The sequence below is a fragment of the Tachyglossus aculeatus genome, chromosome 11, assembly GCF_015852505.1.
Source record: "Tachyglossus aculeatus isolate mTacAcu1 chromosome 11, mTacAcu1.pri, whole genome shotgun sequence".
Classification (NCBI taxonomy): domain Eukaryota; kingdom Metazoa; phylum Chordata; class Mammalia; order Monotremata; family Tachyglossidae; genus Tachyglossus; species Tachyglossus aculeatus.
The window spans coordinates 49,818,621-49,835,566 of record NC_052076.1 but is presented as its reverse complement, the minus strand read 5'-3'; the positions used below and the strand labels follow the sequence as shown (position 1 = coordinate 49,835,566).

The 16,946-nt window shown below is 37.7% G+C and overlaps 1 protein-coding gene across 2 annotated transcripts in view; it reads right to left on the bottom strand.

Annotated features, from left to right (window-relative positions):
- The window catches only part of NFAT5 (nuclear factor of activated T cells 5), a 122,141-nt gene that overhangs the window by 58,677 nt on the left and 46,518 nt on the right, over window positions 1-16,946 (bottom strand). Inside the window, exon 2 of one of the 2 annotated variants that reach the window (XM_038754658.1) lies at window positions 7,591-7,716. In XM_038754658.1, the coding sequence (XP_038610586.1) occupies window positions 7,591-7,716 (126 nt within the window). Of the gene's footprint in view, window positions 1-7,590; window positions 7,717-16,946 lie in introns of those variants that run through there. The other variant, XM_038754659.1, reaches the window with a different exon arrangement.

Here is a 16,946-nt window from a genome sequence, read left to right as displayed (position 1 = left end):
TCCCTGAAAAGTCCACTTTGCCATAAATTATTTCAAATATTTATGATGCACTTCAATGATTTTCAGTTGTCTACTAATAGTGTGGATGTGGGTAGCAATTTTCCTCCCAAAGTCTATCTTATCTAGAATTTTCCTTTACTAGGAACATGACTGAGAATTTCATGGAAAAATCAACAACAAAATCCTCTGTTTAAAAAAAAATCTGGTTTTGATATTGGGTCTGGATGGAAAAATGCACTAGTTTCAATAGTAGATGAATTCTCACAAGCAACAGATAAAGGATATTATTTTCTTAATAAATGTCTTAAAACCATTAGTAAATAAATCAAGGGCTTAGTACAGTGCTTTGCACATAGTAAGTGCTCAATAAAGACAACTGAATGAATGAATAAATCTCTAATTGCTGTTATAACTAGTATTTTCATTATAAAATTTGGATATAATGCAACAAAAGTATTAGGAGACTTTCTACAAATCTTTTCTGGGTATAACAAAACCCACAAGTTGGTGAAAGTAGGTTCAGTGTAGGAATAAATTTTAGTGCCCATGAGCATGGTGTCAAAGTATGATGATAGTATAATGCTTTCGAGCCTCTTACTCAATTTTACTGTACTTTACATTTTTGCAACTGTAGTAATGGAAAAGGTAAAAAGCACTCTGCTACTCAAGGACATGACATAATATAGTAAGTTGTTGGGAAAAACATTAGTTGTGGTGACAACCTAAAACCATTTTATCCCCCTAATTAATTTCCACTGACTCAATAGCTACTGTAATATAACTTTCCCATTTTGAGATTCTTAAAGAAACAACCTACTACATTTCAGAAATGACTAATTTATTTTTCCATATATTATTGTTGATCCTTAAAGAGAAAGCTATAACATTGTTTTTATATATAATTAAAAATTAGAGGGAGGTGAGTACAATGGGCAAATGCTCATCTATTCTCTGTGCCTATTCACTGAAAATCTCTAATAAGCTCCTATAGTCCATCACTCATAGGAGGCATTCCCTAATTAATCTTCCCACCTTTCTGGTCATATCATTCCCTCAGCCACCTTGGCACTCTAATGTATTCATTTGTTTTTCTTTTTTGGGTTACCTGTCCGTTTGTGTTATTTATCCCTACTCAGGGTTTCTTAAATATTGTGGCTGCAAACAAAGGGCAGAAATTGCATCTCACACTTCTGAATGTCCCACTAAGCACTCTGTAATGCTTACAAAGATGATGATGATGATGACAATGATGAAATTTATAGATCAAAACTCTCTGTGAGGAATACCATTTAGGCAGCAATGCATTTTCGGGTGGAATCATTAATAGATGTGATAGTCAGTTCTTCACACCACTCTTCGTGACCCGGAGACAAGTAACTCTATTATTTCAGAGATTGAGTATATCAAACCACAAATGAAAGTTGAGGCTGGAGATTGATTGATTCAAGACGGAGAAAAACATCCAAGTGAAAAGACAGGTTGACAAAGGTTTACTCTCTAACAGTGGTGCTTGCAATTTAAGGGTCTCTCTAGATTCATTGCTGTTTTTATATTTTTAGTTGCCAGGGACATTCTTTTTGTTTTCTACAGAATTAAGAATTCACATTTTGCACTAATTCAGATCTTTCTGTAGTGAGATTTAGGTTTTCCAGGGCATTGCACCCTGCATACAGTGAGCATTCAACAAATTTTGCTGTAACCTGCACATAAATTATGTTCAAACTGTAGCTTCAGGGCCTTTAGTTACCTCACAAAGACTCCTATGGGACTTTCCCATCTCTCTTCACCATTTTCCTCATTCTACTGGTCTAGTTCCTTCATCCTAAATCATTCTAGTGGACAAAAATCATCATCATCATCATCATCATCATGGTGTTTAAGTGCTTACTATGTGCCAAGAATTGTTCTACCCACTAGAGTAGGTACAAGCTTAATATGCCCCAGAAAGGGCACAAAGTCTACATAAGAGGGAGATCAGGCATTCTAGACTGTAAACTCGTTGTGGGCAGGGACTGTCTCTCTTTATTGCTGAACTGTACTTTCCAAGCGCTTAGTACAGTGCTCTGCACATAGTAAGTGCTCAATAAATATGACAATGAATGAATCCCTCTTTTACAGATGAGGTAACTGAGGCACAGAGAACTTAAGTGACTTGCCCAAGATCACACAGCAGGCAAGGGCAAGGCCAGGATTAGAACTAAGGTCCTGTGACTCTTATGCAGTGCTCAATTCACTATCCTATGATGTTTCTCTACTATGCCGTGCTGCTTCTCACATATAGCTAAGTGTACGAGGGAAATAATAATAATGATAGCATTTACTATGCTATCATTAATCATTATTTATCATTAATCATTATCATTATTTATTATCATAAGTGCTATCATTAAATAATAGATAAACTTTAAATGTTGGGAGTGATTAAACTGTGACTTGAAAACTGTTACATGTAAAAGGTATATACTTAGGGCTCTCCTACTATTTCATACACATAGATGTAGTTCAAAACTTAATGAAGTCCATTGATCTAGCAACACTTCACAAGATATAAAAAAGATATACAATGTCTAGTTGATGAAATGAACCTTTCTGTGCGCTCATTTCTGTGTTTCAATGTCTGTTTCCTATTGTTGAGAGCACACTTAGGTCTAAATGGTTAAGTACTTGACTACCGGGGAGCTTGCCTCTAAGTAGCTAATTGAACTCTTTCAATATTTTGGATCTATGAGATCTGAGAAACTGCACTGCTCCTGCTAATAACCCCCTGGTTTAGTGTGAGGAAACTGGAGACTTCAAGCTCTACATAGGCTCAAAAAAGCCTGTGGGTCCCACAAGATCTCAGCTTTTACCTCTAGGATGGCACAATGCCAAATATGTTTTGGCTCTGATGGCCCCTGGCCTCATTTTTCAGGCCAAACCAGAACTGTGTGGGAATTGGCTTTTGTGGGTGCATTGCAATGCATGGAAGGTTGGACTGTTGGCTGCAGGTCCTAGTGGGCCTTATGCAACCTCAAACATGTTGCCATTTCCCCCACTACTCGTAGAGGTGAGTTTAACCCAATGTATTTCCGCACCCATGACGTCATGAATGCCACAGAGCAACCAGAACCAGGCTGGACCGGTTCAGTAGGGGCAGCAACTGAGCTTGGGGACAGGCAGGGCTTTGGGGGGGTTCCAGATTTCCAGCCCTTGTAGATCTCTCCTGGAGGCAGCATATATTCCACATAGGTGCCAGAGTTCTAGACTATGCTTCACAGAGACCAAAGAGCCACACTTTTATTAACTTCCAAGACGCGGTGAAAAAACTAGCTCTTCGGCCTAACAGATTTTAAATGCTTTCTATCTTAGTGCAATACCTTCAGGGGACATTCAATACAAGTTAATACAGGCATTTATTGGCTTCCTGTTCTATATCTTTTAACAATTATTTACTGCCATGAACCTCAAAGATTTGCTCTGAAAATTGATAAACTACAAAAAAACTCCAGTTATCTGCATCATGAATATTCTCGTACTATTCTCACCTTTGTTTAACCCACTTCTGGACAGTTTGGTGGCTGTGGAGGGTTCGTGGCCAGCTAACACCAGAGGAGAAAACTTCCCTTGAGTTGGATGTCCAGTGTCAGCAACTGCCCAGTACCACATTAAACAAAGGGGTGAGAGGTGAATGAACAATCACCATCCGCCAATTCGGGACGCCTGACATATCCGCACTCACCTCAATCCCGGTAAATAGGCATCTCTTAGCTCCCTTCTTCTGATTCCTCCACCTTTCTCTCATTTTTCTGAATTTCCCAGTAAGATCTGGGCAATGCAAAGTTCACATTGCATTTCCAAAGCAGCCAAATTGGAGACCCAGAAGTCAAAGCAGCAGTTTGGAAATAACTTTAGTTTAATGCACAGGAAACTCATGCCACTTTCTAAAACACCTAGGTCCCAATGAATGCTAAAGGCCAAAGAGAAAGTTCCAGAGGACTCAGGTTTCCTCAGAGATATGTTTATGGATTGTCCATTACTTATTAATGCCAATTACTCCCCTCCACAGGCCTGAATTATCGAAAGTATTATGGTAAATTGTGCAATGTTTACATTCTTGGTAAGAAAAGGACTAACTGAAATAATTATTTTTAGCCAGAACAAGCTTCATGAAAGTTAACAAAATACAAAGAATACATACTATGAGCATTACATTTTAAGGAATTGGAGGAGGTAGTAGTCAAAAATGTATTTTGATAAATTATTAAAATCAATCTGTCGTACTTATTGAGCACTTACTGTGTGCAGAGCCCTGTACAGAGTTTTGGGGAGGGTAATAGATGCAACTTCTATCCTCAAGAAGTTTACAATCCAATGGGTCCTCAATGTTACACTTTAGGCCAATAATTTAAACTTTTATTTAAAATAAGTCCCGGCTAATCAAAATTAAAATGTTTAGGTAGGAAGATAACTGATTTATCCTAAAACAAATGACAGAGCATTGGATTTGAGTACTGGCATTTGAAATAAGTGAGGAAGGAGTATGAATTAAAATTTGGGGAAGAAATATTGACAGTTTCTTTTTATAACAATATAAAAAGATAGAATTGTTACTTTAATTGGAAAAAGATTCAAAAAAACTCAGGACAAGAAAGGCAAATTACAAGAATCCCTAACAAACTCATCTAAACAAGCACCAAGGCCTATTCACATACCTCAATCCTCAGGGATCCAAATATTGCCTAGGGTTGAAACTCCTTAGAATTTACTGATTTCACATTAAGTCTGATCATTCTTCCCCTTGAGGAGTAGAACCTCTGTCTTAACTAAGCGCCCAAAATATTGTTCCCAGAAGACCTATTCTTCCAAAAATTTTTAAGTGATTCCAATGAAGAACCACCGAAATCATCCTTGAAGCTTCAACAAAAGGGATCTTAGTATACTGATGGGTTATTATCCCATTCTGGATTGTGGATGAGTTGCATTTTGTTTTGTCATGCAAAATATGTGTAAAATTTCTGTATTGGTGAATCTGAGAAATACACAGTTTAATTAATGAAATATTTTCATGAAAACCCATATACTTTGAAAGTTTTAACTAATTCAAACCTTGTGAAACAAAGGGTAGAACTAGAAGTCCGTTTCCAATTTGCTCCCTTACCTGTTGGCAGCTAATCCTGTTCCTTCAAAACTGAAAAGTTAGCTGTATTAAGAATCATTTATATAAATGATACATAAATAATATGTATATATATATGTTTAAAAGCATCCAATTATGGAGCAAATAATTTAACAGAACTTTAATGTGACTGGACACTGTAGTCTTATGCCCACAAAAGCACAGAACAAATTATGTTTAAATAATTCTGATTATTCTTGAAATATAATCTTGTCAGTATTTCTGGTGAACTTTTTTGGCTCAAAATAATCCATGAGAAGAATTGTTTCTATTACCACAACAAACTTGAATAGTACTCTAAGGCTGTTTCTGTTAGTCATGTCTCAAAAAAGTGATAAATTCTACGCAAGCTTAAATTGGTGTCTCTACAATATATACAGAATAATTTGGATTTTCTTTCTTAACAATAGAAATTGCAATTTTAGACTAAAACCAATCGGGCACAAACAAAATTTTACATAAAACTAAGAAAAAAAATTGTTTGAGAATAATTGATGATCTGGACATGGCGAAATCGTAACAGCCACATTTCTTCTCACCTCCACCATATCCATTACTGTCAATTTAAAGTTTATAAGACTGATATTACTTTTCTCTTACATTTTAATTGTATATCTGTTGGTGCCATTCTAATCGAAGTTCAAAGAAATGTGAAAAAAAATCAGGACATTGAATTGTCAGTGAAAATTTGAGTAACTGCATCTTCTGCCAATGTTTATCAATGAAATAATTTGAGAGCTGTACTATACTGACATCTCTTGTTTTTATTTGAGTTGTTCCCACTACAATCCAGCTAACATAGTTTCAGCCTCTAAAAGGATCTGGATCTACTACTGTCAGCAGATACTGGATAAGCACAAAAGAAACAGACATTTAGTTCTACCCAACTCAGCATAGCTTTAAAAATGGCTTCAGAAGATATTATTAAGGAAATAAGCAATTGGTTAATTTCTAAATGTGGATTTAAAGTGCAATGGAATTTTTTGAGCTACTGAAAATATTTTTCTTATATTTGGTTATCTGGTTAATTTGAGTGCAAAACTTTAAATTGTTTTTAAATCTTAGAATAATATTCACGGTCATTTTAAAACCAAATTGAGATAAAAACACAACCTGTGTCATGATACAGATATGATGACTAAAAAATTCCATTCGACACAAATTAAATCCACATAATCGGTTAGAAATGTCTGGCAACACTTGAACAGTGAGCAGTGCTGTAAAGTTTCTTTGCTGGGTTCCAAGGGTTTTTTGCTCCCAAATGGGAGGTCTCCTTACTCCCATATATCAGGGTGAAGGTTCCTATACATAAGGTTAATGCATATGAATAAACATCAGACGCCATATAATGTAGTCAGCACCCATTTCAAATAACTTCCGGCTTCATTATCGTCTTTCAGCAATCAGAGGCTGATGACAGCATTTCCCTCAATGGTCTTTACACACCATTTTAAAGACTAGAGGGAATATGTTATCCAAGAAACCTCAATAATCCATGAGGGCAGAGAAGTAAACCTCAGGCATGTGTACGGCTTTGCTTTTTAAACCACGCGAAGTGGCTCACCAGTCTATAAAACTGACTGAAGAGGAATCCCAGCTGTGCAAGGCATCACTGTGGAAAACAGTAATGGCAATTTCTCCAAACTATTCTCTTAGTAGCCTGTCTGCCCCCTGTCTTTAACTGCCCTCTTCCATTTATTTTAGTTGATGTATAAATTTTGGGCAAAATAATTATTTATTAAATAGCAGGTCCCTTGTCCTTACACGGAAATCATAGAATTTAGGAGATGAATATAAAACACAAACTCAAATTTCAAATGCGATTTTCCACACTTTTACGAAGAAATTTTCTCATCTCGGATGGATAGTCTCGTCTTCGAATTCCTAATGTCTTTCATCTGAATATAAAATAAGCATGACACCACCCTGGCTAGTAAGAGTTACACAAACATTTTAACATGCAATGATAAGGTTACAGTTACATGCTACAAACAGAAAAGAGATTTGAGGGTTTTAGCCTGGAAGCCTTCTTCAGGCCAATCACTAAGAAAAGACTAATTTTTCAGAGATCAGTTACAAATATTGTCTCAAATACCATTTTCTACCCATAGCTTGGACTTTAACCGTCTACATCCAGTCCACAAAGATAGCTTCAGACTGGCTTCCTCATTTGAAGACAGGGTCCATTCTAGGAGATGGCAGGGTCAATATGAAAATGTCTTACTTGTATATTAATTCCTTGCTTGAACGGCTTATCGTTCACGATAACCAAATAAGAATAAAAAATTTAGGCCAAAGGAAATTTCAACCTCCTACAATGAACCCTCAATTATCCTCCATGATCATTTTTTTTAACCCAAACTTTGCCAGCACTGTTCATGTTGGCCAGAATAGAACAACCTTATAGACATAATAGAATAAAATGAAATGCATACCAGCAGCAACTACAGCTGGAGGAGGCGATCCCGCCTCACCACCACTTGTTTGACTCATGGATGCTACAGTTGTTTCTCTGGATGGAGGTAACTGTAACTCTTTCGGGAGAAGATCATAGACAGATTCTGAACAAACAAGCAAAAGAAACAAAGGAGACAGTTATTATGTTATAATCTTGAGGAATTATAAGATTCGCCAGAAAAACTCAGATAAAATTTAATGAAATCTTTTTTGGTCTAACATTTCAAGAAATAATGCTTTCCATTGTATAATGATTTTTTGCTATCAGAGTGATTTACAATAGTCATAAAATTACTTCATATGTCAGTGCTAAATGGCTGCAAATAATTTCTAGCATGGCCACCAATGATCAATATGGAATGAGCAGGAACAAAATCTAGTGAAAATTCCCAAAGAAGGTTTAAGGGAGGGTAAGTCTACCAACAATCAGCTCCTCTAAAATCAGCAAAATAGGTATGTAGTCATATAATTGACTTCACTGTAAAACCTACCCCCCAGCCGTCAAATTTTGAGCAGGGGGTATTTTTTTTTTCCATTAGTGACAGTAACACACACTGGGGTGCCAAGAAAAGTAGGGTCTGACAGATTCAAGTTGACAAATTTTCTTTCTTGAAATGTGTGCAGGTGCCAGGACGGGAAGAGGAGAAGGCCTGAGGGGAGCTACAACACGTTGAGTGCCTGCTGTGTGCAGCCCTCGGGAGTACAAAACTCTCCAAACTCCTCAAAAGCAAGTTGTCTAGCCTGCTGCCTCCTCTTCCTCTCCTCCAATTCTCTCCTTCCAACCCGACTCCCGACCCCTTCACTCCACAGAAACTGCCCTCTCTACTTCATCCTAATCCTCCTTCACCACTCAGCTGACTCTAACACTATGGACCACCCCATTATCCTTGAGACATGATCTAACCTTGGCTTCACTGACACCATCCTCTCCTGCTTCTCCTCTAGACTGTAAGCGCCTTGTGGGCAGGGAACGTGTCTGCCAATTCTCTTGTACTGTACCCTCCCAAGCACTTAGTTTGGTGCTCTTCACACAGTAAGTGCCCAATAAATCCCTTTTGATTGACTGATTAAAACTCTCTTCCTTCTCTGCTCCTGCCCTCCTATTTTCCCCCTTTTCCTCTTTTTGCTCTTGCTCCCCTTATTACCAGACATAATTCCTCACTATCAGTATTTCCCCTGTTTTGGGGTTGCAAAAATTAGCCAAAAAAGTAGGGCAACTATGCCCATATGTAAACCTGTAATGTAAAAGGGAAAAGGGAGGGAGAAGATTCACCTTCCTGTTTCTGTCAATTCCTCAACTCTTTTACTGTCATCCAGGGGTGGGAGACAAACAGTGGTGGCTTTTTAACACTTACTATAGAAGTGCTTAGGCACGACATTAGTCAAAAGTTCTGATAATCATATGCAACCACAAGATGAATGAGAAATGGAGTGGTTTTATTTTTTAAATCAATCAATCAATCCTATTTATTGAGCGCTTACTGTGTGCAAAGTAATGTATACTGGGACAGTATAAACGAAGTAGAAAGCAAGGAAGGAATTCTTCCCCAAACACAAGAGTAGGAACTTTATTAAAGCATTAAATCCACTTCAGGTCTCTACATTTTAAAAGGGATGTACATAAACTAAAGATGATGTATAAATGTTTACAGAAAATAGATTGTAAAAGGAAAGCTTAAAGGAATAAAGTTAGTCTGGACGATGAGGGAGGGATTTTAACTAAGTTTATTGAAAGCTAATGCAAGAATGAAAAAACAGACAAGTTAAATGCCATCTCTATATAGCACCACACAGTTAAAAATGGGCTTAAACTGCAATAAAAGAAATTTTGGTTAGATGAAAAAACAAGAACTTCTTTACAAACTGCATGACTAAACACTGGGAACTATTACCAAGGGTGATTATAGCATCTCCATCCCTGGAGACCCTTAAACATAAGAAATAACCATCTGTCTTGGCTGATCTGGGCATTCAGATAAGCAGTTGAATCAGGTGAACTCTTGAAATTCTTTATACCTTTTGGGTCCCATTAAGCATGTTAAGTTCTGTGGACTGATTTATTTTATTTTTAAAAAATCTCTGTCAGAAAATTGCCCTAGTGGCCGAGGGGTTAAAATTGCTTGTATGATGCTTAAGTAGTAAATAATATAGCTCAACTAAAATATCTTGTCCTCTACTATCTAGTGAATCCCAAAACTATGGTTTCACTTCAGACATTCTGAAATGGATTTTTTGGCACCTTCATTTTGCCAATATAGTTTTTGCATTGAAAAGAGACAGCATTCACTCTCTTTTAAAAAACACTTCAAGCTTGACAGTCATCATAGTTGGCACCTCCACTGGAAAAATGCATCGGCTGAATGTCTATTGCATATTAGATTTCTAAAAGATTATACAGGCCAAGAATAACTAGTACAGCTCTATATATCTAACAACTTCTCGATCTAAGTTTAATTCAGTGCACTAGTATGCTGCCACATATTTACCTCTCCATATCACATCGTGCAGGTTATTTTAAGAAAACAATAACACAATGCAATGTAGCCTTTTTAGGATATGTTTCAATAATGTGGATCCGCAAATTAAATCAGACTAGAAGTATAAAAAAAACCCAGTTCAATTCAGATTCTAATATGGCACATTCTTTTCCATTTTATTAAGATTTTTCTTAAAACGATTCTCAAAAAATATTTCAGAAAATCAGCAAGGCATAATTTCTGGTTTAATTATCAATTTGTTTGGACTTGGCTATTAACTCTCTAATGTAATATCTTGCTTTGGAATAGCATTAATTTTTGAGAAGATCTCTTTAGGGATAAAATACCTATATTGTGAAGCTACTGCATAATTTGTTTTTAAGAGCTGAATTTTTTCCAATATCTCAGGCATTATTTCTGTCCTGAAATGTAATAGTTTAATGTTGAGAAACTTTCGGTTAGTTTTACTTCTCCAGATACATTCTCAAGACCAAGCAAAAGGCTGTCTAAAATCGAATTCGATATCCTTGAAATAAAGATGTAGAGGGTGAAGTAGGTGAGCCTTCTAGAAAAAAAACACAGAATTATACTTGTTCCAAGTTCTGTAAAAGCAATCAATATTTCCATTACAAAGTTCTGTGGTGTTTCTTTTCACTAAAATACCACTTCACCCCACTTTATTCACTCCATTTCACACCTACAAAGCATGATCAAAATGGACACTCTAGGGCAGTAATTCCCCAACTGTTTGCTCAAGAACCTGGAAGCAGGAAAACTGTCACTTCAGTGAACATGCTCAATTAAAGCAAAGATGACGGAGTTCTGAAACTGCTTAAATAGTGCTCTCGTGCCTAAGAGGAGTATGGGGAGGGAGGAGCCACTCTTCTTCCACTGGGGTCTCCCCAACTAAAAATGGTTAGAAAGCACTGTTCTAGACAACTTTAAGATCCACCAGTTATACACTTACAATTGGCTCCCAAGACCTCTCAGTTTTCAATTCTGTCTTCATAAGGAAAAAACTACTTCATGCTATGAATCTGAAGTAATGATCAGATCATAATTTTCATTTGCAGTTTCAGTAATTTTATAAGAAACAAACTGAATAGCCGGTTTACAAATAATTATAGATTTATAACAGAGATTATAATTAAGTCAAAACACTCCTAATAACATTTCTCTAAACTCTAGATGGCACCACAATGCACAATTCATTTATTCATTCATTCAATCGTATTTACTGAGCACTTACTGTGTGCAGAGCACTGTACTAAGCACTTAATTAAAAGACTTCAGACATTTACAATATCAAGAAAGTAAACCCTGTAGCATTTTGAATTATTATCCTACTATGTAAAATACTAACACTATCATAGCAATGAAATCAACAAGCTCACTAAAGTCCTTAGTCAAGTAATTTTAGAAAATACTAAACAGTATTAGATCCTAGACAAAGTCCTGATGCACACACTAAAACTTTCTTCCACAAAGAGAGTGAGCCAATGATAACTACTCTGCAACTGGCCCTCCAACCAGTGGTAGTATGAGCTAAACAGAAGTTTGAAAGATTGGCAGACTCAGATTTCACACAAAAGTTATTTTGTTCTCATAAAATTACAAGATGGAAACTTTCCTTTACGTTCCAGCTGCTGTCCTTGACTAAATTATAAAACTTTACTGAAAACCAAGCAGAATATACTTTAAAAATAAAAATAAATAAAATAAAGGAATCCCATGTTTTGGCCACATGACTACTTTCCAAAACTAACAAAGTGAACTCAGTAATGTCATATGATGAACTATTCTTGCACTGAAAGACAGTTTTAAAAATATTTGTTAATAATTGTGCTGTACTTGCATTATAGCTGTTCTATCCCAGAGAGCAAAATGATTTTATACAATAGTAGTCTATTTTGGCACTGTAGAGAGCTCTGCCTTTCCCTGATTCAGGTTCTTTATTAATGTAAACACAACTAAGATTTGGAAGCATAAAAAGTGGGAGCATGCTGCACATTTCCCCTTGCCAAAAATGGTTTTCATTAAATTTAACTGGCTCAATGTGACTATCCTGACTGCCAGTTTTGTCCTCTATAACATGTTGCTTATGCAATGTAATTGTCCATTTATTTAGCAGATGACTATAATGATGCCACAGCAAAACTTGTTAAAATAAAAAGAAGTTTTTCTAATGATGTTTAATGCAAGGAAGATTAAACCAAGTTTAACATTTCCTCGCAAAAGCACACTTTCTCTTTATTTAACCATGACTTTTGTGTTTACTTCATTAACTTATACCCCATTCTAAGGGTAGGGTAAGCTGGTGGCCAAAAAAGTTGCGGATTGACAAAGTACTGGCTCTTCTCAACAGTTACAACCATGGTGTGTTAGGCTCCCTATTCATTTACAGGAAAATTCCCTCTGCTGATTAGTTTTTTTGGGGGGGGGTTGGGGGTTGTTTTTATTTTTTAGAGAGAGTTGTTAAGCACTATGGCTAACAACTGCGTTAAGTGCTGGGGTAGATGTGGGATGATTGGCTTGGTCGCAGTCCCTATCCTACATGGTCTAAGTAGGAGGGGGAAAGCCTCTCCAGAACAGCCTCTCCAATATTATGATCATAAAACAAACCTCTGCACTTCAAAACAGTACATGATCTTTCCCTGGACACCAGAAAAAGTATGGTGAGGAAAAATCTCTAATGATGAGTGGCTTAAAGATGAAATAAATCTATTTGTAGGGCACGAACTGAGTTGCTTACTTTATTCTAGAATGTAAGGTCCTCTTGGGTAGAGAACATGTCTACCAATTCTGTTGCATTGTACTCTCCCAGGTGCTTAGTAAACGCTCAATATGATGCTCAAATGCTCAAATATGAGATTGTAGAGCAGTGGAAATGTCAGAACTGTAAGACTGTAAAGCAGGTGAAATTGCAAAGCCTAAACTATGTATTTTTAAAGGGTCTGTTCAAAACTTACAATTTAGCATAAAACGTACACATTCATTAACACCTCTTTCTCCTGAATATTGAAAGTGCCAACTTATCAGCGAAAACAAAAAGAACACAGTCCCAATTGTAAGCGTACAATAAGATCAAAAGCAAAAGAATAGATACAAATGATAGAAACAAAAACAGGCAAAGAATCAATTAATGGAAAACAGCTATATTCGTGAATTCTATAGGCAGCCAACCAGGAAGGTAAAAATTAGTCAGGAAACGCCTCCTATAAATGTGGCTTCTGAAAATGGAGATATCCAGTGAAGAGCCTTAAATCATATGGTTATAAGTGTCCCCTTAGTAGAGAGAGAAATGGGTAGTTCCTGGAGGGTTCTCAAGTGGGAAGTGATCCATTCTGAGGTGCAAAAGGAGGCTGGGAGGCCAGTTAAAGCGGATAATGCAGTAATTCTGCCAGGAGGAGATAAGGCTTGGACTAGATGTGCCTTAAGGGTGGGAGGAAAGGGAATATCCAGAAAATCTGGTGAAAAAAAACCCATCAGGAACCTGTCTGAATGAGGGACATGAAAGCCAGAGGAGTCAGAGAGGGCCCCAGGGTTGCAAACTTCTAAGAAAGGAAGGATAAAAATGTTAACTCTGCTGGGAAAGTGAAGAGTAGATGTGAAAAGGAAGTTGAAGCGTTCAGTTTCTGTTAAAACGAATTGAAGATACTGGCAAGCCATCCCTATGTGAATGTCTTGGAGTCAGGAGAAAATGAGAGATTGAAAGCCAGGTAAGAAAAAGGTCACAGCTGGTGAGATGTATTTTTGGAGTCATCTACATAGAGATGCTATGTGAAACTATGTGAGCAGATGAGCACTCTGGGGGAATAAGTGAAGAGCAAGTAAAGTGAGGAACCAGAGAAAAGACTTCAGGCGTCAATCAATCAATCATATTTATTGAGCACTTACTAGGTGCAGAGCACTGTACTGGGTGAGTAGACTATCGCAGAGTTGGTAGCATGAACTTTCATCCATCCTAACTATATGTTCTTCACAAATGGTTCACTCCCATATAAGATGGGCAATAAATTTCAAATTTATAACTCTCCCTTGAAAAACACCATTATTAATTAATTAATGATATTTATTGAGCATTTACTGTGTGCTGAGCAGTGTACTAAGTTCTTGGATGAAGGCAATACATCAGAATTGGCAGACACCTTCTCTACCCTCAGTGAGCCTACAGACTAGGGGGAGACGGACGTAAGTATAAATAAGGCACAGATATGTATGTAAGTGCTGTGGGGCTGTGGTTGTGGTGAATACCAAATCAATCAATCGTATTTATTGAGCACTTACTGTGTGCAGAGCACTGTACTAAGCGCTTGGGAAGTACAAGTTGGCAACATATAGAGACAGTCCCTACCCAACAGTGGGCTCACAGTCTAGAAGGGGGAGACAGAGAACAAAACCAAACATATTAGCAAAATAAAATAAACAGAATAGATATGTACAAGTAAAATAAATAGAGTAATAAATATGTACAAACATATATACATATATACAGGTGCTGTGGGGAAGGGAAGTCCAAAAGGTACAGATCCAGGTGCAGAGGTGACACTGAAGACAGAGAGAATCAAGGAAAAGGGGGCTTAATCGGAGAAGGCCTCTTGAAGGAGATATGACCGTAATAAAGCTTTGAAGATGGGAAGAGTGGTGGCCTGTAGTACCTGCAGGGGTGTTCCGGGCCAGAGAGGAGGATATAGGAAAGAGGTCACAGTGAGAAAGATGAGATTGAGGTATAGTGAGTAAACTGGCCCTAGAAAAGCAAACTGTGTGGGCTGGGCTGCAGCAGAAGGTAAGGGAAGAGAGGGGAAGCTGAATGAATGCTTTAGAGACAATGGAAAGGAGTTTCTATTTGATGTGGAGGTGGATGGGAAACTACTGGATGTTCATGAGGAGTATGGAGATGTGGACTGATTTTTTTTTTTTTTTTTTTTAGAAAAATTATCCAGGCAGCAGTGAAGGAAACAGAGGAGAATGACTGAATTTGGGGGGTTGGGAATGGGAAGGAAAGTTCCTCAGAACAGCGGAGAAAGAGATGGGAAGAGAACCAATCTACCTGCAGTGATTAGAATTATCTACCAGAATTTGAAGTTATCAGCACATAAAGCAGACATACCTCCAGATGGCACACACTGGGGTGGCCATAAGGTGGCATATGCCTGTACATCATAAAAGTCAAGTTTATGCAATATGATAGTATTTATCCATACCATATTATCCGTAAACTCTCAGGGCCATTTTCCCTGCCACATACTAGCTAAAGGCAATTATTCCCTTCCACCCAAACAGAAGTAGCCAATTTCCCTCATTCACCACGTGGTCTTAGGCAGTTGCTGTCCTTCAGTGACTTCTGAGGCTTCCCTCCGGCACATTACAAGTCTATGGCTATTTCTGAGACATCCAGGCTCCCCTTTTAGACTGTGAGCCCACTGTTGGGTAGGGGCTGTCTCTATATGTTGCCAACTTGTACTTCCCAAGCGCTTAGTACAGTGCTCTGCACACAGTAAGTGCTCAATAAATACGATTGATTGATTGATTGATTGATTGATTTGGACTAACCTCTTCCAGTGACTTTCCAAAAGTATACGTCCCACCCAGCCAATGCCTCTCAAGCAAGGGCTAAAGGAGTGTTACATCCAATGGGACTCACACGAAGTAAGCAAAGCCAAATAGCTTTGCCCCACAGCTCTTTGGGAAGGATGGACAGTATTAATGGTAGCTTTCCAGCTCTTTAAGATATCTATGGTATATTGTCCATGCCTCAGCTCCACTTAACAAGGTGGGTATTACAGCCTAATTGCTAGATTTCAGTTTCAGGCTGCGAGACTTTATCTGCAGGCCCGTTTCATCCACTATTTACACAGGAAGTACAACTTGTTTTACTCATATTATACAACTATGTATCCCCTCAATGGATTTTTCTGGTTCAAGGCAATGCAATAAAGAATAATTCCATATATTACAACCTCCTTCAGGACAAGGATTTTGTCTATCAATTTTATTCTATTCCCTCAAGCGTCTAGTACAGTGCCCTGCAGAGTAAACACTAAAATGCTACTGCTTATGATATACATTAGATGACAACCACCTATGATGGCTTAGCGATGATACGTTTCCTGACAGTGTAGTAGAGTACTAGTGCTGTAAATCATAAGCAGAGTAGCCTAAATGAAAGAGCATGGGCCTGGTAAACAGAGGACCTGGGTTCTAATCCCGCCTCTGCCACTTGTTGGCCGTGTGACCTTTGGTAAGTCACATCTTGGTGCCTTAATATCCTCATCTGTAAAATGGGGACTAAATACCTATTCCCTCTCCTACTTAGACCCTGAGCCCCCCGAGAATAGGGCCTGTGTCCAACAGGATTATCCTGTATATACCTGAGCATTTAGAACAGTGTTATGCATATAATAACTGCTTGAAAAATACAATTACCATTAATTTTTATTCATATTTCTTCTTTAGTAGAGCATGATTTTAAATTGAGCCTGATTTAGGGTCTGTGTCCATGTATTTTTTGCTAATTTACGTGGATGAAGTCATCAGTAAAAACGGAATCATGCAGCTCCAGGGCCTGAGGGCCCAACCTGCTAGTGAAAAATTTCACAGTATGCAGGTGATGAACCATTTCACAGTACTTAGGTGATGAACCATTTCCCGGTATGCAGGTGACTGAACAGAAACTTAGTCAGATCATCCCGAGTTCCCACTTTCATCTGCCAGGTGTCAAAGGCAAATCTTTTGCAAGGATTGTGCTTTGAATCTGAACAGTCACCAGAATGAAAGGTCAAAAATACATTTTTAGAAACTGAAAATTATGGAGGTAGTTCAATTCTTTTTCTTTAGACACACACATGTGCACGTGC